The sequence below is a fragment of the Chelonia mydas genome, chromosome 5, assembly GCF_015237465.2.
Source record: "Chelonia mydas isolate rCheMyd1 chromosome 5, rCheMyd1.pri.v2, whole genome shotgun sequence".
Taxonomy (NCBI): domain Eukaryota; kingdom Metazoa; phylum Chordata; order Testudines; family Cheloniidae; genus Chelonia; species Chelonia mydas.
In genome coordinates this window covers 70,213,560-70,241,004 of record NC_051245.2, presented here as the reverse complement: position 1 = coordinate 70,241,004, position 27,445 = coordinate 70,213,560, and the positions used below count along the sequence as shown (strand labels likewise).

The 27,445-nt window shown below is 42.0% G+C and overlaps 1 protein-coding gene across 6 annotated transcripts in view; it reads left to right on the top strand.

Moving 5' to 3' along the window:
- Nucleotides 1-27,445, top strand: part of MCC (MCC regulator of WNT signaling pathway) — a 348,703-nt gene that overhangs the window by 267,089 nt on the left and 54,169 nt on the right. For all 6 annotated transcript variants that reach the window (XM_043546969.1, XM_037901552.2, XM_043546967.1 and 3 more), the window contains 2 exons: nt 5,360-5,523; nt 8,402-8,608. In XM_043546969.1, coding sequence (XP_043402904.1) covers nt 5,360-5,523; nt 8,402-8,608 — 371 coding nt within the window. The remainder of the gene's footprint in view (nt 1-5,359; nt 5,524-8,401; nt 8,609-27,445) is intronic.

The window sequence follows — 27,445 nt, the reverse complement described above, 5'->3', positions numbered from 1 at the left end:
CAGCGTGCCTTGGGAAAGTCATGATGTGCTGGGTCTTGATGAAAAAATTACACTAAATCCAAAGTCCAATGTGACAGAGACAAAGATCAAAACATGACAGAGATGTTTTCTAAGCACTTTTGTTACAGTCGTACAGAGGGTCAAATTCTATCCTCAGATAAATGTGTGTCACTCTCACTGAAGTCAGTAAAAATTCAGCTGATTTTTAATGGCAATTGTTTGTGCTTCTCTGAGGGTAATGTTTGTGTCCCAGTGTAGACTCAGTTAACAATATATTTTTATTTCACTCTTTTCTTTTGCAGTAGCTTAGCAGACACCAGTTGTGCCCTGATCTCTGGCCATGGACTCTGCTTCAGAGAGAGGCAAACTCCTTCCTCTTCCCCATTATAACTTTAAGCTTTATCTCAGATGGAAGGAGAAATCTTGTTTGCCATCCCCAAAAAGAACGAAGATTCCTCTTAGACACAAAAGGACTCTGTGACACATCACCTATTATACAGTGGATGGATTGTTGTTGGTATCTGAATTCCTGTGACTGATCCACCACTGGGAAAATATGCAGATTTACTGAGTAAAGGGGATGGTAGTTTGTTCAGGTCTTCCAAACCTTCTTGCAAAGGAAGGCTTAATTCAGGGAGTCTGTGACCCACTTTTGCTAATATTGGACAGAAGGGGATTAATTTTGGTGGAGGTACACCAGGGATGAATTTGACCCAAATAGTTGAGACTATACATGGGTTTCCCAAGACAACTTTGTAGTTGCTGACTGAAAACTGAGGCCAAAAAGAACATGTGACTTTTCTTGAGAGAGGGACTCTGTGTTTGTTACGGTTTTGTGGTTTGAGTTTTTTTATTTTCAATAATTCATGTGCAAAACTGATGAATGTACGTTTTTGGATATGTGCCTGAATGTCACAGTAGATTTTATTCTTAATTGAAAAAATAAATAAGACAAGAGGCTTAGTCTCTAAACTTGGTATTTTGGTGAAACACATGAGGTCAGACAGTTTAACTTGACACCAAAAACTAGACTAAGGACTGACTTACACAACCATATTGACTTCAGAAGTATTGTATGGAGTGTAAACCAGCACTGAATCTGGCCCTCAGCGTTAAAACATTTAGTTTCTTTTATAGTGGGATTCTTATTATGTTTAGAGTGTCTTTTCTCTCTCATTTACTCAGTGAGAACAGAAATTATGTCCTACATGTACATCAGCACTCCAGTGTAGACTGGCTACCGTTTCAATCAGAGCTATAGATTAGAATAATGGTATTGGAATTACCTCTGATGGCGTGGGACTCCAGAACCCTGCTTTGTTGAGCCAGACACACTAGTCTGCTGCAACACAGACCCAGGTCTGATCCACGCCCCAAAGCTGCAGACTTTAACAGAAAACCACTCAGCAGGTTACCTATCTCCAGCACACAGACACGCAGTTCCCAATGGGATCCAAACCACAAATAAATCCGTTTTACTCTGTATAAAGCTTATACAGGGTAAACTCATAAATTGTCCGCCCTCTATGACACTGATAGAGAGATACGCACAGCTGTTTGCTCCCCCAGGTATTAATGACTTACTCTGGGTTAATAAACAAAAGTGATTTTATTAAGTATGAAAAGTAGGATTTAAGTGGTTCCGAGTAATAACAGACAGAACAAAGTAAGTTACCAAGCAAAATAAAACAAAACATGGAAGTCTAGCTTAATACATTTAAGAAACTGAATACAGGTAAATCTCACCCTCAGAGATGTTCCAATAAACTTCTTTCACAGGCTAGACTCCTTCTTAGTCTGGGCCCAATCCTTTCCCCTGGTACAGTTCTTGTTAGTTCCAGCTCAGGTGGTAACTAGGGGATTTCTCATGACTGGCAGCCCCCTTTGTTCTTTTCCACCCCCTTTTATATCTTTCGCACAAGGCGAGAATCCTTTGTCTCTCTCTGGGTCATCCCCCCCACCCCTTCTAAATGGAAAAGCACCAGGTTTAAGATGGATTCCAGTACCAGGTGACATGGTCACATGTCCTGTGAGACCCCAAGTCTCCATTCTTTCTGGCCTTACTCACAGGAACACAGGAAGGCTTACAAGTAAACAGAGCCATTTACAACCAATTGTCCTGGTCAATGGGAGCCATCAAGATTTTGAACCACCATTTTAAAAAATGATAGACAAACTTTTTAAATTTGGGTGCCTATGCCTAAATATGGATTTAGTTGCCTAGGTTTAGGTGCCCAAATTTGAAAAGTTTGGCCTATATTCTTTACCTGTGTTACTAATAATACTTCAGATTAATCAGATTGAAAGAATTTTCACAATCCAATTTACTTTTCAATATTTGTTATTTCTTTACTTTTACCACTTCATTGATCCTGGACAGTGATCTGTTTTTTATACTGTAATATAAGGATGAGACATTTACATTTCCAGCACAACAAGCAAATGTAGAAATACAAAATATTGCTACACCAAATCACTAACTTTCATAGTAAGCTTATAAGGTGTTCCTCCTACTCCCCAACACAAGCATCCTTCTGTCCTTTGTTTGTTTTAGTTTTAGTATCTCTTTAAAAATAAACCCTTATGTTAGTTATGCACATCAGGCTAATCACCATGACCTAATAATAACATGGCACTGCATACTGCACTAATGCAGTAAGCTTATTGACATGCCAACTACATCAATGTGTTATGATACACTAATGCTTTTAGATATGCTGCTCTTCTGCTGTAGGCAACAAAAACATCAAGAGCTAAAATTGTTAATTTCTCTGCTGTATCTTGTAAATCCTGTGAGTGGGTTTACACTAGCTTCCCTTTGAAATGTGGGTCTCTCTGACATTGTTATAAATTCTTATTTTCTGGGAGAAACATTCCTTCAGGGCTAGAACTTAGCATATAAGGTCTTTCCTTCTGAAGGAAATGTTTTGTAAAATGAGACAAAATGTATATACAGGCATTATTGAGTTTCAGGAGCACAAGCAAAACAAGTAGATTTTACAATTAAACATTCTTGATGGTGCATCTGAGACTCAAAATTGAATTTTATTAATAAATAAACTTATTTGGCAGATTATTAACGCTAAAGCATATTAATTGTTTTGGTGGAGAGTGGAGCTTGTGGGAAGTTCTTGCACATACAACTTCAGTAGGAGTTTTGTATGCATACTGGTTGCAGGAGCAGACCCTGCTTTGGCCATCCATATTTGTCATGCCATTGATATGTTGATGGGTTTGTTTTTAACATGAAATCCCTTTTGCCTGCAGTAATTTCACATTCACTCCAGGGCTGCATTCTTTTGCAATCCTATTCCTACGCAAAGAGAATTTGTGAACACTTTTGTTGATCAACCTGTGCAAAGCTGGAAATACTGCATAAAGACAAGGGCCCATGATTGCTGCTACTGTCATTTAAACACAAAGGAACAAATGCTACCTTTGAATTTTGAGATGATAACAGTATTGAGTCTGTGTCTTGAATTCTATTCTGTTCTATATGGGTTCTTATATTGTGGTCATCACCGATACAGACAAGCTTCATCTATATGTTAGAAAGTTCCATTGTGCCAGAGGAGCATAGTTGTCGACCATGGTGTTCTCCCAGGGCTTTAGGTGGTCATTTAGATAGACTGGGCCTAAGACATGGAACCACCTTGAAGATAAGGACTGAGACCTTGAACTTGATTTGAATTTCTATGCGAAGCCTGTGTAACTGAATGAGAACATCACTGGCACATACGTATTTTGGACATAAGTATTTTGGTTTTATGGTTGCTTTTATTTCCCCCTAAATGTTAATTGGGCCATTTTTGTTAAATGGCTGTCTAAATTACATCCACAAAATTTGTGCATGGCAAGTCTTGCATTGCATACAGTTGTCTGGTTTTTTACATATCTGTGGATGTAATTTAGATGGTCAGGTTTGTTAGTTTGTCCAGTGTTAATCGAAGAGGTAGATGAGTTTTTGGTCATGAACTTAAGGTTATTTATTTTGTAGTAGTCCCCTGTTCCCTCACACCTCACTCTTTCATAATCAGCTTCTGTGATCCTTCGTTTTAAATTCAGGTTTTCAAAGTGCACTAAAGGAGTTACGTGCCCAACTCCCATTGAATTTCAGTGGGACTTGAATGCCTGTCTCCCTTAGGCTCCTTTGAAAACACCAGCCATATGTTTTAAATCTGATTGGAAGGTCTGACAGTAATGAAGTCCTAGGTGGAGCAATACCATAGGAATAACATTGCATGAATGGATGCCACCCCTTTTAATATTTGTACCCCTGTGAAAATAATGCATTGTCATGAAATATAAATCCATTGTGTGCTGTACAATGCAATAACTGATTATTGCACGATGCCTTGGTAATTAATGGCCCATAGGTGAATACAGCCAAGAGGCATCAGAACCCAAGAGTGAGTTCAACTATATGGTGCACATCAGGGACTATTGCTGATATTTATCACTGAATGTAAGTTGGAGGTGATGCAATTAATTTGTAAAGTTAGTTCACAAGATAAGAGGGATAATTTGGTTGTCACAAAATTGGGGAGAGAGTGGATGACACCCCATAAAACAGTGCTGTCAGACTGCAGTGGGGAAGGGTCTTCTGGCCCTTTCCTTGTGAGAATTATGATCATGTTTTCATCCTGAAGCACCTAGTGAATATGATCACGATATGGAGCCTCACAAGAACAAGGGTTGTTATTGGGGACCCATAAATATTTCCAGTCTTCTCTTCAGTTGCACACATAGAAGAAACAGCTGTGAAAATGAAATTTTAGCTCTGTAAAATAATCTCTCTGGGGTTTTTGTGTAAGCTTTTGGACACTTGGCAGCAGTTTGAGCACAAATCCCCAAAGTCCTTCCTTTTAGAGGAGATTGGATTATATCATCACTGAGTGAACTGGGCAGAAGAGCATTCTGATTCCGAGGGAAAAGTCTTCTTGCTGAGCACAAAGATCAGGAGAAGCTGCAGTAATGAGAAAGATTAACAAAAAAAAGCAAATTGGGACAGTGACATGGAAGTGTGCTAAAACGTGATCTCTTTAAAATGTGGAGAAGGTTTTTCAAACAAGAAAGACCACTCCAGATAAGTGGACGAGGCGATTATTTGTGTGATTGTGAGTAATTTGAGAGTTTAGGCTGATGGCATTCAACCCTAGAGATTTGTAAAGAGAAATCAATAACTTGTGCGAATAGGCTGATGGTATTCAAGACTGGAGATTTGTGAAGAGCAGTGTCAGACTGTAGGAATATACCATTTTACGGAAGTGGAGCCTGTCTTGCTGAAAGTATTGAATGGTAGTAGCTTTTTAGCTTGTGACACCCAGTGCATGTGTGACATGTTCTTTCTCTTTCATAGATAACTGTAGTGACTTGAACTCCGAACTGCAGAGAGTGCTGACGGGGCTGGAGAATGTAGTCTGCGGGAGGAAGAAGAGCAGTTGCAGTTTGTCTGTAGCAGAAGTGGACAGACACATTGAACAACTCACCACTGCCAGCGAACATTGTGATCTAGCTATTAAGGTGCAACAGCATTAACTAGTCACTAAGTGCATTGTGTGCATACTGGGATACATGATAATACCTTGCATTTATAGCACCTATCATCTGAGAATCTCAGAGCACTTCACAAAGATTTACTGTGCCTCACAACGTCTTGTGAGGTAGGTACAGTAGTATATCTATATTTGCATATGGGTGCACTAAGTCACAGAGAGATTACCTATAGATCTTGTATAGAGCTTTTCATCCATAGATCTCAGAGCACTTTACAAATATGGGTAAGCCTTATCCTTATTTTATAGATGCACAAACTAAGGTACAGAGAGATTGCCTGACTAGCTTTGCGGTTATAAACATGTCATTTATTTAAATTACCTTACACGGAATAGGCTGACTAATGGTCAAGATATTTAGAAGAGTAAATAATAACTACCAGAGGGAGCAATTGCTATTTAAAAATTACAAACTGAAGATGAAAGAGCTGTAAATATTTCTGCACATTAGCTCCTTACCACACCCCTATGAGGTAGAGAAAAGGGGAAACTGCAGCAGAGAATTTATGATGTGACGGACGCCACAGGATCTATTGGAGTTCCTGGTATCCAGGTTTGTGCTCAGAACATTAGATTACATGACTAATTACGGTGTGTGAGGCTAGATTCCGGATTTATCCTTGATGCATCAGCATGCATAATCAAACTGAATTGTAACACTGTATAATCAGGAATGAAAAAAAGCTCAATAATTCATTAGTTCCCCCAGAGAAATAGTTCCCTGTATGTATCAATTGCCTTCTATTCTCTTCTTCATCGCAAACAATGTAGTGTGCTAGTCAACAAACCAGAGCTGGAGCAAAGCATGCCGCATCCAGAGAACTGCAGACAGTTTAGTTAGCAAATGGATGTTGGTCACGTCAGCTTGTGAGAGCATAAGGGCAGAATGATACCTGGATTCAGTTAATTTGTACATGGTGGTTATTAACGTGCCTGTCAGAGCAATGAGGTGAGTGGGTGCATTTAACATATTATGCTGCTTTTCCAACAGGAAGCACTGGAAAAGGGGGCTGGTATCTTTTTACCTTTTCTGCGGGTCATTTTTGATCTTTCCCTTTATTTATTTGCAGTGGGAGTTACTATGTTCTGTAAGCAGCATTAAAACAGATTAGCAATGCTAAGCAATGCTAACAAAGACTGAATACTAGGTGGAAGTTTTCATTGGATCAGAAATAGTTGTTAAGTAGATTTAATTATTAATCCAAAACTTCTTATTCCAAATAAGGGATTTAATTCCTTGAATAGTTTTCCAGTATATTGTCTTGATTACCAAGAGAACATCCAACAATATCCTGTTTTTTCCTTTTGCTATCTCTAAGGAATTTTATTTCTTCTTCTTTATCACCTTTCAAGAATGCAGCCCATTCATGCAATGAGAATGTTAAATGCTCCTTGAAGCAGTATGTTGTCTTGAAATGACCTGTCTTGTTTTCTGAATCCGATTTTTGGAGACCTGTAGCTTTAGGTGGAGGGTTCATTCTTTATGAAGCATAGCAGCTTGTTTTCTATTGCATGGGTATTACAAGGAATTGCTAATCAGAAAAAGAATGTAGGAACCTCCTCATGAGTAGTGTGTATTTGCTATTCACTCTTGAACCTAACTGTATGAATTGTTACGTTTACAGCTGTAAACCAATTATGAACGTGGTGGGGGAGAAATATGGTCCAGTGTTTACAGGAGGAAATTGATGGTCAGAACATGAAGGTTCTGTTCCTACTTCTTCCATTGACTTGCTGCATAACCTTGGACAAGTCACTTAACCTCTTTGTGCACAGGCCTGTGTAGGGGTTAGTGTGGCTCTGCACCACCTTGGGCGGAAGCTCTGGAAGGGATTGTGTGTCAGAGAATCCCAGGTTTTCCGTGAGGTCCCAGGTACACAGAAGGAATGTATAGGCTGCACCATCCTAAGGCATAGTGTACCCCATCCCACATACACACACTGTGTGTGGCCAAGGCTCCTTCCCCTCCCCATATCTCCTTGTGCCCTTGGGGGAAACATATGTCCCTGGGGACCTACAGAAAGAACCATCCTTGTGCTCCCCCAAATTTGGGACTGCACTTGTCCTTGTCATGCTAGTATGTGAGGAAGGATTCCTTGCACCCTCCCCAGCCCTACACGCCCATTCAAGAGCCAGGCACAATCTGGCACTGTGAGTACATCTACACTTAAAGGGGAAGGTGCTTCCCAGCACAGGTAGAGAGAGAAGCACTCGCTGTGCTTGAGCCAATGTGCTAAAAATAGCAGTGTAGCATGGATGGCGAGTCAAGCTAGGTGCCTGAGTACAAACCTGCCTGGACCCATTAGGTATGTATTCAGGTGACTAGCATAGCTGCCACCTGTGCTATCCCCTCTACGCTGGCTCAAACTCTCATGAGTCTGTCTACCTGTGTTGGGAAGCACAATCCCAGCAGCAGTGCAGATATACCCTATGTGTCTCAGTTAAGTCATCTGCAAAAGAGGTACAACGCTTACCCATGGTGAGGTGTAGTGACTGTGTTATACTTTGAGACCATCTGAGGAAAGGTGCTGTATAAATGCCAACTGCATGCTGTTGTTTGTGTGTATCTCAGTGAAGTGAACTTTTATTTATAAAGCACCCATCTTCTGCCCAGGTGCTCATGGTGCTGAAGAGTAGAAAGGTTACAAACTATTTATAATGAAAACGGCCTTCATTAAGTTTCAAACAAAAGGAGCAAATTAAATGCATGTGCGTTGCTTGTATGCATGTGTGTAATTGTATGGCTGCCCTTACATCCTTATGTAGTGGCAGTGTAGTATTATTGGCCCTTTTTAACATTCTCCCCTTCTGCTCCTTTCTGTCTTATCATGACTCTGTTTTTGCAGACAGTAGAGGAGATTGAGGGTGTGCTGGGACGGGATCTTTATCCAAACCTGTCTGAAGAGAGATCTCGGTGGGAAAAGGAGCTGGCTGGTCTGAGGGAAGAAAATGAGAGCCTCACCGCTATGCTGTGCAGCAAAGAGGAGGAGCTGAACAGGACCAAGGCCACTATGAACGCTATCCGGGAAGAAAGGGACAGATTGCGCAGAAGGGTAAGACTACCAGCTGTCTACAGAGTACACAGAAGAACCTTTCGAGTACCAGGGATCTTTTCAGTTCTTTCCAAGCCACATAAGTTTGTAACTGGGGAGAGTTGATACCCTGCACCTTCTTGCACCATTTTTTGGAAGCGAAGCAATATAAGTTGTAAAGAGCGAGGAGTGAATGGATAGAAATTGCAAGAAGCTTTTATATGGGGGGAGGGATAGCTCAGTGGTTTGAGCATTGGCCTGCTAAACCCAGGGTTGTGAGTTCAATCCTTGAGGGGGCCATTTAGGGATCTGGGGCAAAAATTGGGGATTTGGTCCTGCTTTGAGCAGGGGGTTGGATGAGATGACCTCCTGAGGTCCCTTCCAACCCTGATATTCTATGATTCTATGATGAGCAGTCAAGATATACAGAAGCCTCATATCAGAAAAAGTGTGTTAACTGAAAGGCTGGTATTCATGGGCACGAAAGTATGTGTAAGTTGTTTATAGATAAAGCAGATGTTTATTTAGTGGATTTTCCTGTGAATAACAAATAGATCTTTGTCTTTGAGAATTCAATTTGTGATTAAGAGAAAGTAAAAGAGCAGGACACTTGTCACTGGGAAATAATTCTCTGTGAACTGAACTTTGAGTAGTCCCAGCCATGCCCTCTATCCCTGTCTCCATTTTCCAGCTGTTTGCTATGTCAGACAAAACTGTTGTTCTTTATGTAGACACTGAATTAAGACAAGAGGAAATTAAGTTACAGAAAAGATGAAAGTTTAAAGAATACATGGTCAGTCTCTGGTATTCTTTTAAATTATTTACTGCCTCTCCTTAATAGACAAGTTAGGAAATTTTGCAGTGTTCCATGAAACATCTGCATGTGAAATAATTTTGTTTTTGAAGAATATGTGAATGATTTTTCTTCCAAGCCTTGTGCTGTATGTGGGTAAAAATTTAGAGACCTTTGTATTCTTTGTAAATTGTTGAAAATGTTTTTTATTTAGTGGCAGCAGAACAACCTCTTCCTTGAATGTTACGTTTTTAAGAGATCAGTACTCTTCAGCATGGTATTGGACTATGTCATTTGCCATTTCCAGTCTTTGGCTATCCAGCCATAGATCATCTCACTCAACAAAGCTTCCTATCCATCGTGACATAATGAGTTTATTTGCTGCTAAGGCCAATTACACCTGTAATCTGCTGTGGTGCTTTCTAGATCTTTATGTCTGATGCTCTGTTTAAAATTGCACGTGTGTGTGTGTGTATACATGCATGTGTGTATACCTACATTTCTGTTTGAGCTAGGGCTGTCCATCAATTGCAGTTAACTCACGTGATTAACTCAAAATCAATTGCGATTAAAAAAATTAATCGTGATTAATCATAGTTTTAATGGCCCTGTTAAACAATAGAATACCAATTGAAATTTATTAAATATTTTGGATGTTCTTCTACATTTTCAAATATATTGATTTCAGTCACAACACAGAATATAAACTGTACAGTACTCACTTTATATTATTTTTATTACAAATGTTTGCACTGTAAAAATGATAAAAGAAATAGTATTTTTCAATTCACCTCATACAAATACCGTAGTGCAATCTCTTTATCGTGAAAGCGCAACTTACAAATGTAGATTTCTTTTTTGTTACATAACTGCACTCAAAAACAAAACAATGTAAAACTTTAGAGCCTACAAGTCTGCTCAGTCCTATTTCTTGTGCAGCCAGTCGCTAAGAGAAACAAGTTTGTTTACATTTACTGGAGATAATGCTGCTCGCTTCTTATTGACAGTCACCTGAAAGTGAGAACAGACATTCACATGGGACTTTTGTAGCCGGCATTGCAAGTTATTTATGTGCAAGATATGCTAAACGTTCGTATGCTCCTTCATGCTTTGGCCACTATTCCAGAGGACATGCTTCCATGCTGATTCCACTCGTTAAAAAAAAAATGTGTTAATTAAATTTGTGACTGAACTCCTTGGAGGAATAATTGTATGTCTCCTGTTCTGTGTTTTACCTGCATTCTGCCATATATTTCATGTTATAGCAGTCTTGGATGATCATCCAGTATGTTGTTTGTTTTAAGAACACGATCACTGCAGATTTGACAAAACGCGAAGAAGGTACCAATGTGAGATTTCTAAAGATAGCTACAGCACTTGACCCAAGGTTTAAGAATCTGAAGTGCCTTCCAAAATCTGAGAGGGACGGGGTGTGGAGCATGGTTTCAGAAGGCTGAAAAGAGCGGCACTCCAATGTGGAAACTAAAAAACCTGAACCACCACAAAAGAAAAGCAACCTTCTGCTGGTGACATCTGACTCGGATGATGAAAATGAACATGCGTTGGTCTGCACTGCTTTGGATCGTTGTCGAGCAGAACCCATCCTCAGCATGGATGCATGTCCTCTGGAATGGTGGTTGAAGCATGAAGGGACATATGAATCTTTAGCGCATCTGGCATGTAAATATCTTGCAGTGCCGGCTACAACAGTGCCATGCGAACATCTGTTCTCACTTTCATGGGACACTGTAAAACAAGAAGCGGGCAGCATTATCTCCTGCAAATGTTAACAAACTTGTTTGTCTGAGCGATTGGCTGAACAAGAAGTAGGACTGAGTGGACTTGTAGGCTCTCAAGTTTTACATTGTTTTGTTTTTGAGTGCAGTTATGTAAAAAAATAATAATTCTACATTTGTAAGTTGCACCTTCATTCACTACAATACTTGTATGAAGTGAATAGAAAGATACTATTTCTTTTGTTAATCTTTTTTTATAGTGGAAATATTTATAATAAAGAATAAATGTGTGAGCTCTGTACACTTTTTGTATTCTGTGTTGTAATTGAAATCAATATATTTGAAAATGTGGAAAACATCCAAAAATATTTATATAAATGGTATTCTGTTATTGTTTAACAGTGTGATTAATCGCGATTATTTTTTTTAATCGCTTGACAGCTCTAGTTTGAGCATTTTGTTTTCTCTTGCAAAATGTTTGTCTCCCATGTAATCATATACCATGCAGTGTAAATAGTTCTCAGCCCCGAGCTGTTTAGACTGAGTACTTGACACAGCATTTTCGCTTTAACGAGGACTATTGCCACATCTTGTGCTACAGACAAAGTTCAAAGAGGTTTTTGCTGGTTTCTCAGTATAATGAAGATTTTATTTGTTTTCTGTTTTCCTTCAGCTGTGCAAATCTACCTCAGCTATGGACAATATGAGGTGGTGGTGTAAAAAAACTTATTTGGAGAATGTTCTTATTCAGGATGTCTGTTTGCTATGTCAGCCTCTGGGAGGTTTTGGAAAGTACAATCCTCCTGGCCATATGCAATAACTAAACCCACACCTACATTTTCTGGTAATAAAAATTAGAAACTGTAAGAGGTTGAGGTGTTTAAAGAAGAGGCACTAGAACAAACTGATAAATTAAAGGGCAGTGAAGACTAGGTGGTAAGCATCTAAATGTACTATGGAATTTAAGAATGAATAGGCTGAGCAGATCACAATAGGCCACTTCTAATTAAAATTACACCAGAGGATTGGAGGATAGTAAATGTTGCATCTCTTTTTTTTTTTTTTTTTTTTTTCAAGGTCTGGGGAATTACAGATCGGTAAGGCTATGCCTACACTAGAGACTGTACAGCAGCACAGCTGTACCAATAAGATTTCTCATGTAGCCGCTCTGTGCTAACGGAAGAGAGCTCTTCCATCAACATACTTAAACCAGAGGCAGTAGTTATGTCAGGGGCACACCCCTAAGCGACAAGTTTTGCTGACATACGTGGTAGCGTAGATATGGCTTAAGTTTTACTTGCTTACCTGATAAATTAATGTAAATGGTCATTTGAAAATAGAATGATAAAACACTTAAATTATTCTTATATAATAGGGTCTAACCAGCATAGTTCTACAAAGGAAAATTATACCTCACAAATCTATTAAAATTCTTTAACATGTCAGTACAACAATGGATAAAGAAAAACTAGCTGACATAATTTATTTGAAATTTCTAGAAGGGCCTTACAAGACATTATTAAGGAATCTCAGAAGTCACGGACTGAAAGGCCATTCTGTCATGGATCAGAAAATAGATAAGTGACAGAAAACAAAAAATAGGACTAAATGGTCAATGTTCATCATGGCAAAAATGACATGAAAGTGCGTTGTGGACCAGGACCGTATATATTGTGTTTAATATACTTGCTAATTATCTTCAAAAGCAGGAGCAGTGAGATGGCAAAACTTGCAGATAATATGTAATTATTTAGGTCAGTCAGCACTGAAAAAGTCTTCCGGCTAGCTGAGGAGAAACATTTGGGAAGAGGGGAGAGATTTGGGATGGGCAAGGGGAAAAAGAATAGGGATTGAGAAGTGGGGGAGAACTAATGGAGATCCAGAACACAGAAATTTGAGGAGAAGAGAGAGAGGCTGGCATGTAAGAGGAAAAAGTGAGAAAATAAAAAAGAAAGCAAGCAAAAGCATAGAAAATTCAGAAGCCGAACCCAAAAGGAAGTCATAATTTTCAGACAGAGAGGAGGAGAAGAACCTGGGATGGGACCTGTGGGAACAAGATAGAAATATTTATTTAATTACTATAGAAAATAAGGCAAATTATATTTTTACAGTGTGAATTTAGTGCTTGTGAAAGGACAAGTACATTGAAGGCCAGCATGCCCACACCTCAACCCTCGCCTGAAAGGATCGCATCTAGGATGCTGTGTGTGCAAGAGAAAATTTCCCACTGTTGCTGGCACTAGTTGATCTCCAAAAGGGTCAGCAACACTAATAGCCCTAGTGTAGATTGCTACTGGTGTTTTTAATGCCATGTTTTGTAACCCTACTCAGAGCAGGCCTAATCAGTTTGGAATTGAAAATGCCTGTGGTGGCCAGTCTGCACTAGGACCTCTAACATCCTGAACACCTGTGGAGCTGAACTTGTTTAGCACTAGTGTAGACAAGGATTTAGGAGTGAGAGCATAGTTCAGTCATCCTGTCAGCTCAGTCATGGGCGTGTCTGCTGGGACTTCTAACAAAGGTGCTGCATACAGTGGTAGATTTTTTTGTATGTGTGTGGAAACCTCTCTGGTAGGAACTGAGACCGTTCACTCATTTCACATAAGCCATCATAAAAGCTAATGGATGGTGACAATATTAAGTTATTTATTGACCTGAATTGGATTCAAATAAGTGACTTTAAAGGTGAAAAGCCCTGAATCTTTCTCTCTCAGGCCTACAACTCACTCCACAAAACAAGTCAACTTTTAGGGTTTTTTTTAAAATGCTAAGAAAACTCTTTTCAATATAAATTTAATAGATGTATCTCCTTTTAGCTCCCAAATGCAACTAAGTCACTAACTAACCTTTGGGTTAGGACACAACATAAAAAAATCAAAGACAGACTCTAGATTACAGACACAGCTAAAAATAATTTTCTACCTTTTTCATTAATTCAAGTTTATTAAATATGTTTGTTAAAATATGTTTTTGAATACCACGCTTAATATGCAGAACAATTAGTTTAATTCCCGTTGGAGGAGTCTATTTATTATATGTGACCGTGTCAGGAACACTGTGTAATTGTTGCACTAGAAACCATGTTTGCATTTATAATGTAACCTATGTCCATAGCTGCCGCACAATAAGTGTTTTCTTTGATCTGTTAAATATTTTATATATGCAACCCTGAACCCAGAGTCGCTTCAGATTATTTCCCCAAGGAAGAGTGGGAAGGAGACCCTGCCAAAACTTAGCTTTTGTTCTGCACAAATTAAATTGGATAGAGAAAATAGCTGAAGCTGATCAGATCAATAGGTCTGTTACTTTAGCCCAATGTCTGTAATCAAACAAAGTGCTCTCAATAGGTTTTCGGAGGCTTGTTAGAGTTTTAATTAAATTAGGTATTTAATGCATTCAGTTAACAGATTGTGCCACTTTGCAGAGCAGTAGTTAAGAAATGACATGCATACAGATTTTTGTTTCTCACAGGTCATTAGTAAATGAGGCAATTACTTATTTCTGTAGGATGCCCATAATGTAGCTGCTAATTTCACAATGCAGAGGTCTACCCTACTTCTGTGTGATATAGCCATCCTAAAATAAACTGCTTAAAGTCTGGAGGAAGCTATTGCCAGTAGAAAGTGTTTTTTACACACACACACACACACACACACACTCTCTCTCTCTCTCTCTCTCTCTCTCTCTCTCTCTAATTCTGATCTCATTCACACTGGGCAACTCTGTAGAAGTACATGGAGTTAACACGAGTAAGTCGGATCAGAATCAGGCAAGTGCCATTTACAATTGCTCAGTGTAGCCATTGGTTTGACAGCAGCAGAAAAGGCATTTAGCAAAGTCAAGTTAGTGTAACTGCTAACACACAGTCTGCATGCTGATCATTACCTAAAAAGACATTTTTTTTAACAAATTAATTTGTTGCCCATGAAAGGTGCCAGATAGTGCCACTGGAGACTGCAGATCTCTGCTTATCCACAGATTTGAACCACATCGGAAGTGTAAGGCAGTGTGCAGGTTTTCCCCCACATTGTCCTTGAGCGACACCTCTGTGATTGAGACAGTGGTTCCAACTCTGTGTCTGTTAACACTTCCGTACTTTAAGGGGCTGTCACCATTGTAATTGTTACATTTGATAAAGGTGAGGCTTGAAGTTATGTTTTTATTTTTTTGTGAATACTTGTACACTGTGAACTGGTCTGAGTCTGCCAACTCAGTCACAAAGGCCAATGAACAGGTATCAAATGGTATTGTGATTTACTGGCCATACTTGACCAAGACCATATTTGAACCAGTGACCTAGACTAGCGTGGAGAAATTTCGTGTCTCAGTGTAAATTCCCTTGAGCTAACCAGTTTCCCTTTTCCCTAAAAATAAGCTTCATTTTAGAAAAAGGACATTTAGAACTCTCTCCCAAACTCCCCTCCTTTCAAAACCCATGCAGGCATCACAAGGAGCCAGGTTCTTTCTCCCACTAACACTTCTATGTACTGCAAGGGGACCTTAAACCTTCCTTTGGAGTGAGGGAATTCTCACTTGTCCTAAAGCTCTATTCCGACCCCTCCTGTTACCCCCAGTGTCAGGGACAGGAGAAGGCATTCCAGGGTCTGGAAAGACAAGGGTATAGTGGTCTCTAGGGGGCGATTACATGGTGGCTTCGGTTAAAGCAGTCTTTAGGCTTCTTTAACTCCTAACAAGGGCTGATTTGGCACTCAGCCTGCCCCAGGAACAGAGAAGAGGGAAAGGCAGGTTAAAAGCACCTTTGTTTGCTTATAGAACAATATCAACTTAACAATAAAAGGACTAGAACTCTGCTTCTCATTTCAAGTCAATAGCCAAAGGTTCCAGAATTAACCTAGAAAATGGGGGAATCGGGAAAATCTTTGGGCTTGAGAATAGGATAAAGGAAATTAAAAAAAAAAAAAAAAAAAAAAAAAAAGCCTGAGAGATGTGCCGTGTGCTCAGCACACCCATGTATGTACTTTCCATTCTTCTTCAAGTGCTTGCTCATGTCCATTCCATGGTAGGTGTGTGTGCTCACCACATGCACCTGTGCTGGAAGTTTTTCCCTCAGTGGTATCTGTAGGGGACAGGCTCTGGCCCCCCTCTGGAGTGGCATTCGTATGTGCCAGTATAAGGGGTGCCGCCGGCTCCCCCCGCCCTCAGTTCCTCCTTACCGCCAGTGATGGTGCTGAAACCGTTCCCTTGCCTTGGCAAGCTTTACCTTTTTCACAGTTCTTATTGGTGATTTCTACTGTATATAGTTGTTAGTGTTTTTCTGTATAGGTTTTTAATAGGTCCCTTCGTGTTTTGTGTAGTAATAGTTTGCTAGTCCCCCATGGGGCTTAGTCCAGGGATGGGGCACGCCCCAGTCCCCAGGTTCAAGCTTTGTGACAGCTGCAAAAAACCTATGCCCATCAGGGATCCCCACCAAAGTGGTCTGAAATGCCTGGGGGAAGTGATAAGAGTTGCATTTGTAAAAGTTTCAAGCTGAGCACCAAAAAGGAGCAGGACATTCGGCTTTGAGTGCTCCTTATGGAGTCGGTTCTCACACTGGCCTCCAATCAGGCCAGATCTGACTCCACTCTGAGCACCGCCATGTCGGTGTGGAGTGTGCCACCGGCACCAGTCCCTGGTGCCAGCTAAGAAACAGAAAAAGCCCAGGAGAGGGCGATCTCCTACATCCTGTAAGGGGAAGGAGAGAGACAGAGGCAAGCAAAGACCTGGGCGGGGCAGCTCATCCTCTCCGGAGCGTCCACGGAGCTGTCAAGTCCCCTTCGAGACCCGCCCACCACCCCTGGAAGCGGCAGGACCATCTAGCACCTGGCAGTGCTGTCCACACTGCAAGCCTTCCAGGCTGCTAAAAACATATTGTCCCTTCCGGTGCCACCGATTCCTGCCAGAGAGGTTGCCCGTTCTAGGGGCAAACCTGCCCTGGGGCTCTTTCAGCGGTCCCCATCTCTGTGGCACCACTTCCCGGCACCTCCGCAGGTGACATCCAGAGCAGCGCCACTGGCCCTCCAATACGAGCCGGCTTACCTGCCAGAGTTTCCAGCTCCATTCCCCGGACTCTAGGCATTGCTCTCCGGGATCCCATTAATTGCCGGCTGTCTGGCATAGACCCACCGAGGCGCATAATCAGTCCCCAGAGGGCATTGGTCCCGAGTGTCAACGTTGCTGTCTGGACTCACGGCACCGATCTCTTGAGTCACAGCGCAGGTCTCCGGAATCTCATCTCCGATCTCCAGATCGTTGATACCCATCTCCAGAGGCTCATCGCCAGTCTCCAGAGTCAAGGTGAAGGTCTCCCTGCTCCTGGTCAACGGAGCAGCACCACTCTCAGAGCGCAAGGCATTGAAGGCCAGGTTACCATCACCAGAGTCGCAGCGCTGACATCCTGGCACCAGTCCCCAAGAGAAGAATGCGGGGACGGCTGGCATGGAAAGGACAGAGAGGCGGCAGCAGTACTGCCCTGGTCTCCAGACGAGTTTCTTCCCCCTCAAGCTCAGAAAGTGAGGAGGGCTCATTGCCTGCGGGCCAAGGGCACCCGCCCGGGACATCGGGATTCTCCCCGGCACCGCCAGCGAGCACGTGGCCTCAGAGCCAGTGGCTGGATCCGTGGCAGTTCTGGAACCCCTGAGTTTTTCTTTAGATGTCGGAGCATGTCAGTCTCAGGGACTTATAAAAAGCGGTCAGTGACAGTCTCCCGCCCACCACCTGACTCAGAGGAGGAGTCGGAGCAGGGTCCCCAAAAACAGCCAGCCCTGGCCAAGGCTCTCCAGGCAGGGGAAACGGAGTTGACCGACCTGCCTGTAACCACCTCCTCATCCTCTTCACCTGATGAGGCAGTAGTGGGGCCTTCCCATGCGATTCCTCAGGATGATGTAAAAGCTCACCAAGAGCTGCTTAAAAGGGTGGCAGCGAACCTGGGGCTTGAGGCCAAGGAGTTGTCGAAACCATCTGACACCCTATTCAATATTTTGAATGCAGCCGCCCCCTCTAAGGTGGCCTTAAGCATCCACAAGGAAGTGGTAAAACTAATCAAGGCCTTGTGGCAAACACCGTCTTCCCTGCTCCCTCCCCCCATCCGGGCAGAGAGGAAATATGTCCCGGCCCAGGGATTTGAATAACTTTATACCCATCCCTCCCAGAGCTCGTTGGTCATATCCATAGCCAATGAACGCAACAGAAAGGGGCAACCAAGTTCAACCCCTAAGAACAAAGAGGCAAAGAGGCTCAATCTCTAGCAGAAAAATGTATTCGATTGCCAGTTTCCAAATGAGAGTGGCCAATCACCAGGCCCTACTTGACTGTTATGACTATAATATTTGGCAGTTTATGGCCAAGTTTGTGGACTCTCTGTCAGAGGAGCCCAGGAGGAAGTTCCTGGCTATTCTTCATGAGGGCAAGACAGTGGTGAGGGCTGCCCTCTAAGCAGCTTCGGATGGAGCAAACTTCTCAGCCAGGACCATGGCTTCAGCCATGTCCATGAGGAGACTGTCTTGGCTGCAATAATCTGGGCTGTTGGTGGAGGTTCAGCAATTGATCCAGGACCTCCCCTTTGACGGCCTGGCACTGTTTTCAGAGCAAACAGATAGCAGATTACATGGCTTGAAAGACTCTAGGGCTACTTTGTGCTCACTGAGCCTTTACACGCCAGCACCCACAAGAAAGTGGTTCAAACCACAGCAGACCCACAGATTCAGTAGTCAATCCCGATCAGAGCCCTTCCGCAAGAAGGGCAAAGACTATAAATGTCAACAGGGCCAACCGCCAGCCTTCTCGGCTCACTCGGGCTCTACCCGCCACCAGCTGGGTAACAAAAAAGTATTTTGAAGGTGCGTTCGAGGGCGTCCTCCCAGCCTGTATCCTGAATCCAACACCCCTTTTGTTTTCCAGCCATTTATTGCCCTACCGCCCTGCTTGGGCTTCTATAACATGAGACCAGTGGGTGCTCAGCACTGTTGCAGGGGGGTATACCCTCCAATTCAGACATCACGGCCTCCATGTTCTATGTCAACAGATGAGGAGCTTGATCATCGGCCCTTTGTTGGGACTTCTGTATCCAGCATGCTATTCACCTGGAAGCCTCACACCTCCCTGGCGTCCAGAACGCGCTGGCAGATCACCTCAGTAGGTCCTTCTTCTCTCACCACAAGTGGTCCCTCCACTCAGAGGTCACCAGGATGCTCTTCCAGAAGTGAGGAGCTCCCCGCGTAGACCTGTTCACCACCAGACAGAACAGAAAATATCACTGGTTCTGCTCTCTGCAAGGTCTCGACAGTAGCTCGCTATCTGATGCCTTCCTCCTGCCATGGTCAGGCGACCTGATGTATGCCTTGCTGCCAACCCCACTGATTGGCAAGGTCCTCTTGAAGATCAAGAGGGACAAGGCTGTAGTCATTATGATCACCCTGGCTTGGCTGCGCCAGCATTGGTTCGAAACGCTCATGGACTTAGCTGTGGAAGCCCCAGGGACACTCCCCAGCCTCCCAGACCTGCCCTCTCAGGATCATGGACAATTACTGCACCTGAACCTCACCTCTCTCCACCACACAGTGTGGTTGCTGCATGGTTAAATCCCGAGGAGCAAGCCTGCTCTAGTCAAGTATGATAGGTCGTCTTGGAAAGCAGAAAGCCCTCTACTACGGCGATGTACCTGGTAAAGTGGAAGTGCTTCTCCTGCTGGGTGTTGGAGCGGAATATCTCTCTGATCCATTCGTCTCTACAATCCATCCTAGATTGCCTGCTTCACTTAAAGCACTAGGGCCTTGTTTGTTCATCGATCAAGGTACACTTAGTGGCCATATCAGCCTTCCACCCTTGCGTCCAGGGTAGATCAGTATTCTCCCATGAGATGATGATCAGATTCCTGAAAAGCCTTGAGAGGCTTTTCCTGGCAGTTCAGGACCCAATTCCCCAGTGGGATCTCAACCTAGTCCTCTCCAGACTCACTGGCCCTCCCTTTGAGCCTCTGGCTTCCTGCTCCCTTTCACACCTGTCGTGGAAGGTTGCATTCCTTGTAGCTATTACCGTGGTGAGGCAAGTCTCCGCTATTAAAGCCCCCGTACGCTGTGTTCTACAAGGATGAGGTCCAACTGCATCCACATCCGGCTTTCCTGCCAAAGGTGGTGTCACACTTCCACGTCAACCAGGATATCTTCATGCTGGTGTTCTGTCCAAAGCCCCACCTTTCCAACAAGGAGAGGCGTCTGCACAACGCAGATCTACTCAACTGTTCATTGAGGTGGCTGACAGGATGAAGGGCCTCCCGATGTCTTCTCAGAGGATTTCGTCCTGGATCACCATCTGCATCCGTACTTGCTACGAGGTCGCACTGGCTGTGCCTCCACTGATAGTGACGGCTCATTCCACAATAGCTCAGGCATCGTCGGCCGCCTTACTGGCACATGTCCCTATCCAGGACATCTGCAGAGCCTCAGTGTGGTCATCGGTACATTCACTGTGCACTCTGCCATCATCCAGCAGGCCAGAGATGACACTGGCTTTGGCAGAGCTGTGTTGAAATCGACACATCCATGAACTCGTGCCCGCCTCCGGAGGTGCTGCTTGGGAATCACCTACAATGGAATGGACATGAGCAACCACTTGAAGAAAAGATGGTTACTCACCTTTCGTGAATTCTTCGATTGTTCTTCAAGATGTGTTGCTCATGTTCATTCCATGACCCGTTCTCCTTCCCAGCTATCAGAGTTCCAGCAAGAAAGGGGGAGCTGGCGGCACCTCTTCATACACATGCCATTCTAGAGGGCACCAGAGCCAGTCCCCTATAGATACCACTGAGGGAAAAACTTCCAGCACTGGTGCATGCTGTGAGCGCACACACCTACAGTGGAATGGGCATGAGCAACACATCTTGAAGAACAACAGTTACAAAAGGTGAGTAACTAACTGTACAATGCTGCACTGCATAAAAGACAAAGGGTACTCCAACTTTGTTTGTATCCTTCAGGCTCCTGGCAATTGGCATTTTGCATAAAATGGAGCATTCTGCTGCTGGTCTTACCTTCATTATCTTCCTTCTCTTAGAGAGATATAGGCCCCAACACTCGTCTGCAAGGATCAGTGTTAAGCGTTTCGTGCTGGGTCTTGTAATCTTGTATCATTGGCTGCTAAACCCAGGGTTGTGAGTTCAATCCTTGAGGGGGCCATTTAGGGATCTGGGGCAAAAATTGGGGATTGGTCCTGCTTTGAGCAGGGGGTTGGACTAGATGATCTCCTGAGGTCCCTTCCAACCCTGATATTCTATGATTACAAGAACTGCAGAATGCTTGGTAGAAAGCTGTGGGTTGCCTAGTGCTCTTTGGCCTCCCCTGGTTTTCAGTCAGTATGTACAGTTTTGTATGTATATTTATTTTCTGAAACATTTGAGAGAATATTTTGGCACCTTCATTAAATGACACAGAAGGTTCTTTTCTGTTTTTCATCGTGTGAATTCTTGATCCATACATCCCGTCCGTGCTCAGACTCGTGCTCCTTCCCCATCCCTTTGAAAATGACTGTGTCTGGGTGTGGCTGAAAAGTCATGAAGACCCAGAGACTGGAAAAGGCACTGGCCGCTCAAGACACATTTAATTGTCAGAAGACTCTGAGTCATACACTAGTGTTGCATTCTTCCATCCTACCCACGTACAAGGCTTGCTTTCTGCATGAATAAATCAGAAAGTGGGGAAATGGTATGCAATATTTTGTTGCATATTTTGCAATATTTTGTTACGCTTAGTACTGCTTATAGCAGAAAAATAATAATTGGAAAGTATTACAATTGTAAAAGAGACTTCCATTTCTTAGGGAATTATTGAATGATTAAATAATCAGGTCACTGGTCAAGGAGGAAGGAGAAATGGTGGGGCACCTGACACTTGTTGTTTGAAGTTGGATTAGGAACTAATGCATTAATTATCTCTTAATCAAAATAACAGAAGAGTGACACCAATTGAGAGTTCTTGGTCATACTTTATATTGAAGGCAAATTTATAAATAGTTTATAAAGGGTTAAATGATGTTTGACTATGTGGATAATTAATCGTTATGGAATCCAACAAGTCAATATGTTGCTTATAACCACTAGAACATATTCTGCTGATGTGCTTGTAACCATGTATAACACATAATGCTCATGTCTCCAACATACTTATATACATCTGTTAATCATTTATGAATGCTTTATAAATGCAATCTTAATATAAAGTATGACAGGGTTCTCTGTCTCCCACCCTGTTTTCATTTTTTTTTTCATTCAGTGGTTCTTAATTGTGTTTTTTTCTCCTTCTAGTCCCATCCTCTGCATTCTAAGAAAAAAATATTAGAGATACAATTAAACAGTTGTTGCTTTCATTTTTACTTGTGTTGCTAAGCATTATTTAATATTAATAAACCTAATTAGAAATTACTTAAATTTGTACTTCAATGAGAATAGGAATGACAGTATTTACTAGCAGGGAACACACACACACATATATATATATAAAATAGATTTCTCTGTAAATGAATTGAGTGTTCTTAATACATCCACCAATCTTGAGTCTCACAATTGGGTTGCCCTGTCTACTAGATATCATGGAAATGACTCAGTTAACGTTTTCTTAGTGTGAAAACTTCCCCATAATTTGTGCTGTGTGCACAGTCCTTCCCCAGTTTACTGCCTCCATCAGTGAATGTTGTGACAGTGCTCTTGCTTTACTAACGCTATTGTATGCCTGGTTTCTCCTTTGAAGAACAATCTACAAGACTCTCAAAGCAAACAAAGAACCAAAAATGGATCTCCTCCACAGACAACAGTGCAGCCTCTCATAAGCCACCCTCCCTGCTGAGAAGACACTCAACAGACTTCTGAAGTCAAAGAATGCAACCTCATGCGATCTGAGAGCATACTCACTACACCTCAGAGGTCAGAGGCCTTTCCTAAGCTGTTACTTGCTATCTAAGAGGATGCTTTGTGGGGCTCAGCTGCTGCTGGTATTGTATACCTAAGTTAGTAACATGAAAGAAGCTCTAAATGGAGAAATCCCAGAGGTCATGAACCAGCCTTTGAACAGGAAGACTGTTTCCGCAGTACTGGGCCCTTGCCTCTGCCTGGAGGAAGATGGTTTCTTCATCAGAGTGGAGTCAATCGTGTTAGACTTATTGCTCACAGCATTATATTTTAGACAACACAGGCAAGTACTGCTTCATCTAACTCAGCCCTTAGAAGTTGCTTGAACACACAAGACAGTTGGCTCAGCTATTAGACGCTTTCCTTCAGGACGACAGAAGATACATCAGGATACAATTATTTCAGCAATACTGACATCTGGCTATGTGGTATAGCAACTCCCGTCATATGTTGGACCTTTCAGGGGTGCTGGAACAATTTGTATAGTGAGGGTGCTGAGAGCCACTGAACCAAACTGTACACCCTGTCTATAATGGAATCCACTTCAAGCCAGGGGGTGCTGCAACACCCCCCTCACCCCTAGTTCCAGCACCTATGGTACTTTTTATATGGCCACTCTTGCTTCACTCAGGGCTAGCGTCAATATATAATCCTAGGCAAAAGGAACTTGTGGCATAGTTAATGGGTATCTTTTCATTCCCATAGTGAGGTTCCACTTGTACACCATATCTCTTCTCCTGATTACCAGAAGAGCTGGGGAAATAAATGGAATAATATTAAATTATCCAAGTACAGATGAACTGGCTTCACCACTTCTGAATTGCAAATCACTGGCAGTGTCAGACTGTGTGAGCCTTTGATTTCCCAATTCACAGTTCTTTTACCTTGGGACCCAGTATTACTCCAAAACCTGACCACATGGAATTTGACTGCACTTTGTGATTATTCATTCATTGATACTGAAACCACTCGGAGATACTACTTGCATCTAGGGAAGAAATGATGGTTGGGTTAGCCCATGAGTCTGGGAAATAATTTCAGAATTGGGATACCAGCTGCTCTGCTTATTGAGCCAGAAGTATTTGACTTTCTGTGAGACCTCTTCCATAAGGCTTTACAACTTTAAGGTCATGCCAGCCTTGTGAGCTCTTGTAATCTCTCTGGAAGCCAAGAGAATCTAGCCATTTAACCTTCTTTTAGCTAGTTTCTGAGATCAGTAACGAAATGTCATCCTCTTAAATGGAATTACATTTATTTCTTTGAGCTCTCAGGCAACTTTCCTTTGAGCCCATAGCAGATAGGTGACTATTTCTTTTTCCTGTGTTCCCTGTTAGGTGAGTAAATGATCTGAGAGACCAATATACCCAACAACTCTTTCTGCAAGCTTTTGTTTCCCAGAGAAATCTAACTTTTATTGTAGGCTCTTAATTTATGTACCATAGGCATGGTCGCCATCTCTTTGTCCTAGACCTTATCATTTTAGAAGTCTTGGAGCTACACAGGTCGAAACTGTGCAGACTCCTAAATTCTGTTCCTGTAGAACAGAAAACTTGAGTTAGACTGTTAGATTTGGTCCTTCTCATAGTTACAAAGGTGTAAATCGGGATTACCTACCTGGAAGTCAGTGGAGTTACACTGGTGTGTGTAGAGTTGTTTGTAAACTTGGTCATACTTTGCCACCCAAAAACATGCTTTAATCAAATCTAAGATATAGCGGGATTAATTAGGTATGCTGGTCATCAGATTTATATACACGTACAAATAAAATTCCACCAAGCATCATGTTCACTGTGAACCCTTTATTGGAGAGAGAAGACCTTGCAAGAAATCTGCAGGACAGCTCCTGGAACATCCCCATTTTCATTCCTAAACCAGGCTCACTTTTCATGTGCAAGTGGGGTTCTGCAAGTGTAAGTTCTGTTGTTTGCACAATGAGTGAAAGTGCTGAAAAGTGTACGTACAGATGGTTGTCCGCGTATATTTGAGCGTTCATGAAAAGAGAGAACATTTTGGAGATTTGAATATCTTAGTAGATTTCTGAGCCTCAGTGGATGCTGTGTGTGTTGCTCAATAGATGCTGCTTAGCCATCCTGATATTAAATCTTTCACCTCCCTCCACACCTCATCCCAGTGTTCTGCTTCTTTCCCCCCTGCTCTTAACTTCATGCTTTCTTTCATATTGCTCTCAAAACTTGCCATGGCATTCCTCTTCCATCTCACCAAACATCCTCAATTTCTTTCTTTAAATCCTTCCTCAGAACTCATTTCTTTCACCTTGCTTTTCCACCACTGACTTCCAATACTGGACTATCTACACCATCCCCTGGTGCTACCTCAATATCAGTCTCGAAAATATCAGAACTTGTAAGCTGTAGTCTCAACATCAGGTCACTCACATTATATTTTAACCCTCTTTCCTAGCTCTTCTTTTGTCAACTTCATTTTCCATTTAGTTAAGGCACAAAAATTTCATGGAAAGTTCTGGTGCTATATAAACAATATTTTTCTTCTTACATTGTAAGCTCTTTGGGGAAGGGACAGTATTTCTAGGTGTATCTTGTACACCACTGAACACTCACTCAGAAGTTAATTTACAGTATATAATGAAAACAAGTAACAGTGCTTATTTGTCCCAGTATTGAGACTCCAGATTGGTGGATGTATAGATGTAAGAGGCTAGGACAATTTTAACCTTGTCTGTAAATTAGTCTTCTCCTAATTCATACATCCACCAATCCAGAGAAACCTCCTTTTATAACATTTTTCTCTCTCGATCCCTCTTCTCTGGTCTTCCTTTATGTTTTCTCTAGAATTACCATTACCTGTAGCTTGGAAAGTTACTTTCTGAGGAGATGGTGCATTCAGCTATATCAAGAAGGTTTTGGTGACCAGAAATAGTTAGCTGAGCTGCCTCTGGGCTCTCCAGTGGGTGGGGCAACCCAGTAATGAGATTTTGGATTGGTGAATGTATACATTATGAGATCACCTATGTACAGGTAAGACAAATTTGTTCTATTTAACTACGCAACATTACTATTGAGTACTCAACATTACTATAATTTCACTGCAAAATGGACACATTCTTAATTTCATTTACAAATTTTAATGATTAGTTCAGCCTGTAATCTACTCAACTAATACTCTGGATTTGTATGTTTAAAAAAAAGACCGCATAGTTCAGGGTTGTTAGTGCTCTCTTTTTTCACCTTCTTGTTTCTGAAACAAAATATTGAAGCAGTGAATAGTGCACATTGATGGTTAGACTGTGCTCTGAGTTTTTGACCATGTGCTTTCCTGAGTAAAACTGTTTTCCTGGCTGTGGTCTAAACTTGGTTAATTTTTCTTTCCATTACAGATATTGTTTTACAATCCTTTAGAGCAGTTCACTCTGTATTTGTGATCAGTAATCACTGCTCAATAATAAAGTGTAGACCAGAGGAAACATCTCTGTGTCAGTGTTTGATTGCACTGTGAGGAGCTTTATGTCCACACAACAAAAACACTAACCCAGGAACCTATCCTTGCAACAAAGCCCATTGCCAACTGTGTCCACATATCTATTCAGGGGACGCCATCATAGGGCCTACTCACATCAGCCACACTGTCAAAGGCTCGTTCACCTGCACATCTACCAATGTGATACATGCTTTCATGTGCCAGCAATGCCCCTCTGCCATGTACATTGGCCAGACATAAAAGGATAAATGGACACAAATCAGACATCAAGAATTATAACATTCAAAAACCAGTCGGAGGACACTTCAATCTCTCTGGTCACTCGATTACAGACCTAAAAGTCGCAATATTACAACAAAAAAACTTCAAAAACAGACTCCAACGAGAGACTGCTGAATTGGAATTAATTTTCAAACTGGACACCATTAAATTAGGCTTGAATAAAGACTGGGAGTGGATGTGTCATTACACAAAGTAAAACTATTTCCCCATGTTTGTTTTTCCCCCCTACTGTTCCTCACACGTTCTTGTCAATTGCTGGAAATGGCCCATCTTGATTATCACTACAAAAGGTTTTTTGTGTTTTTTTTTGTTTTTCTCTCCTGCTGGTAATAGCTCACCTTAACTGATCACTCTCGTTATAGTGTGTATGGTAACACCCATTGTTTCATGTTCTCTGTATGTATAAATATCTTCTTACTATATGTTCCATTCTATGCATCCGATGAAGTGGGCTGTAGCCCATGAAAGCTTGTGCTCAAATAAATTTGTTAGTCTCTAAGGTGCCACAAGTCCTCCTGTTCTTTTTGCGGATACAGACTAACACGGCTGCTACTCTGAAACCTGTCCATATAAGGTGGTTTTAAAAATGTATGTATGAGACTGTGTACACAGCATCATGGGAACAGTAATGACCACTGTGGTTAAGATTTCAGACACTTTTCAGTTTTACACTTTGTCTTTAGTTGCCTATAACTTTG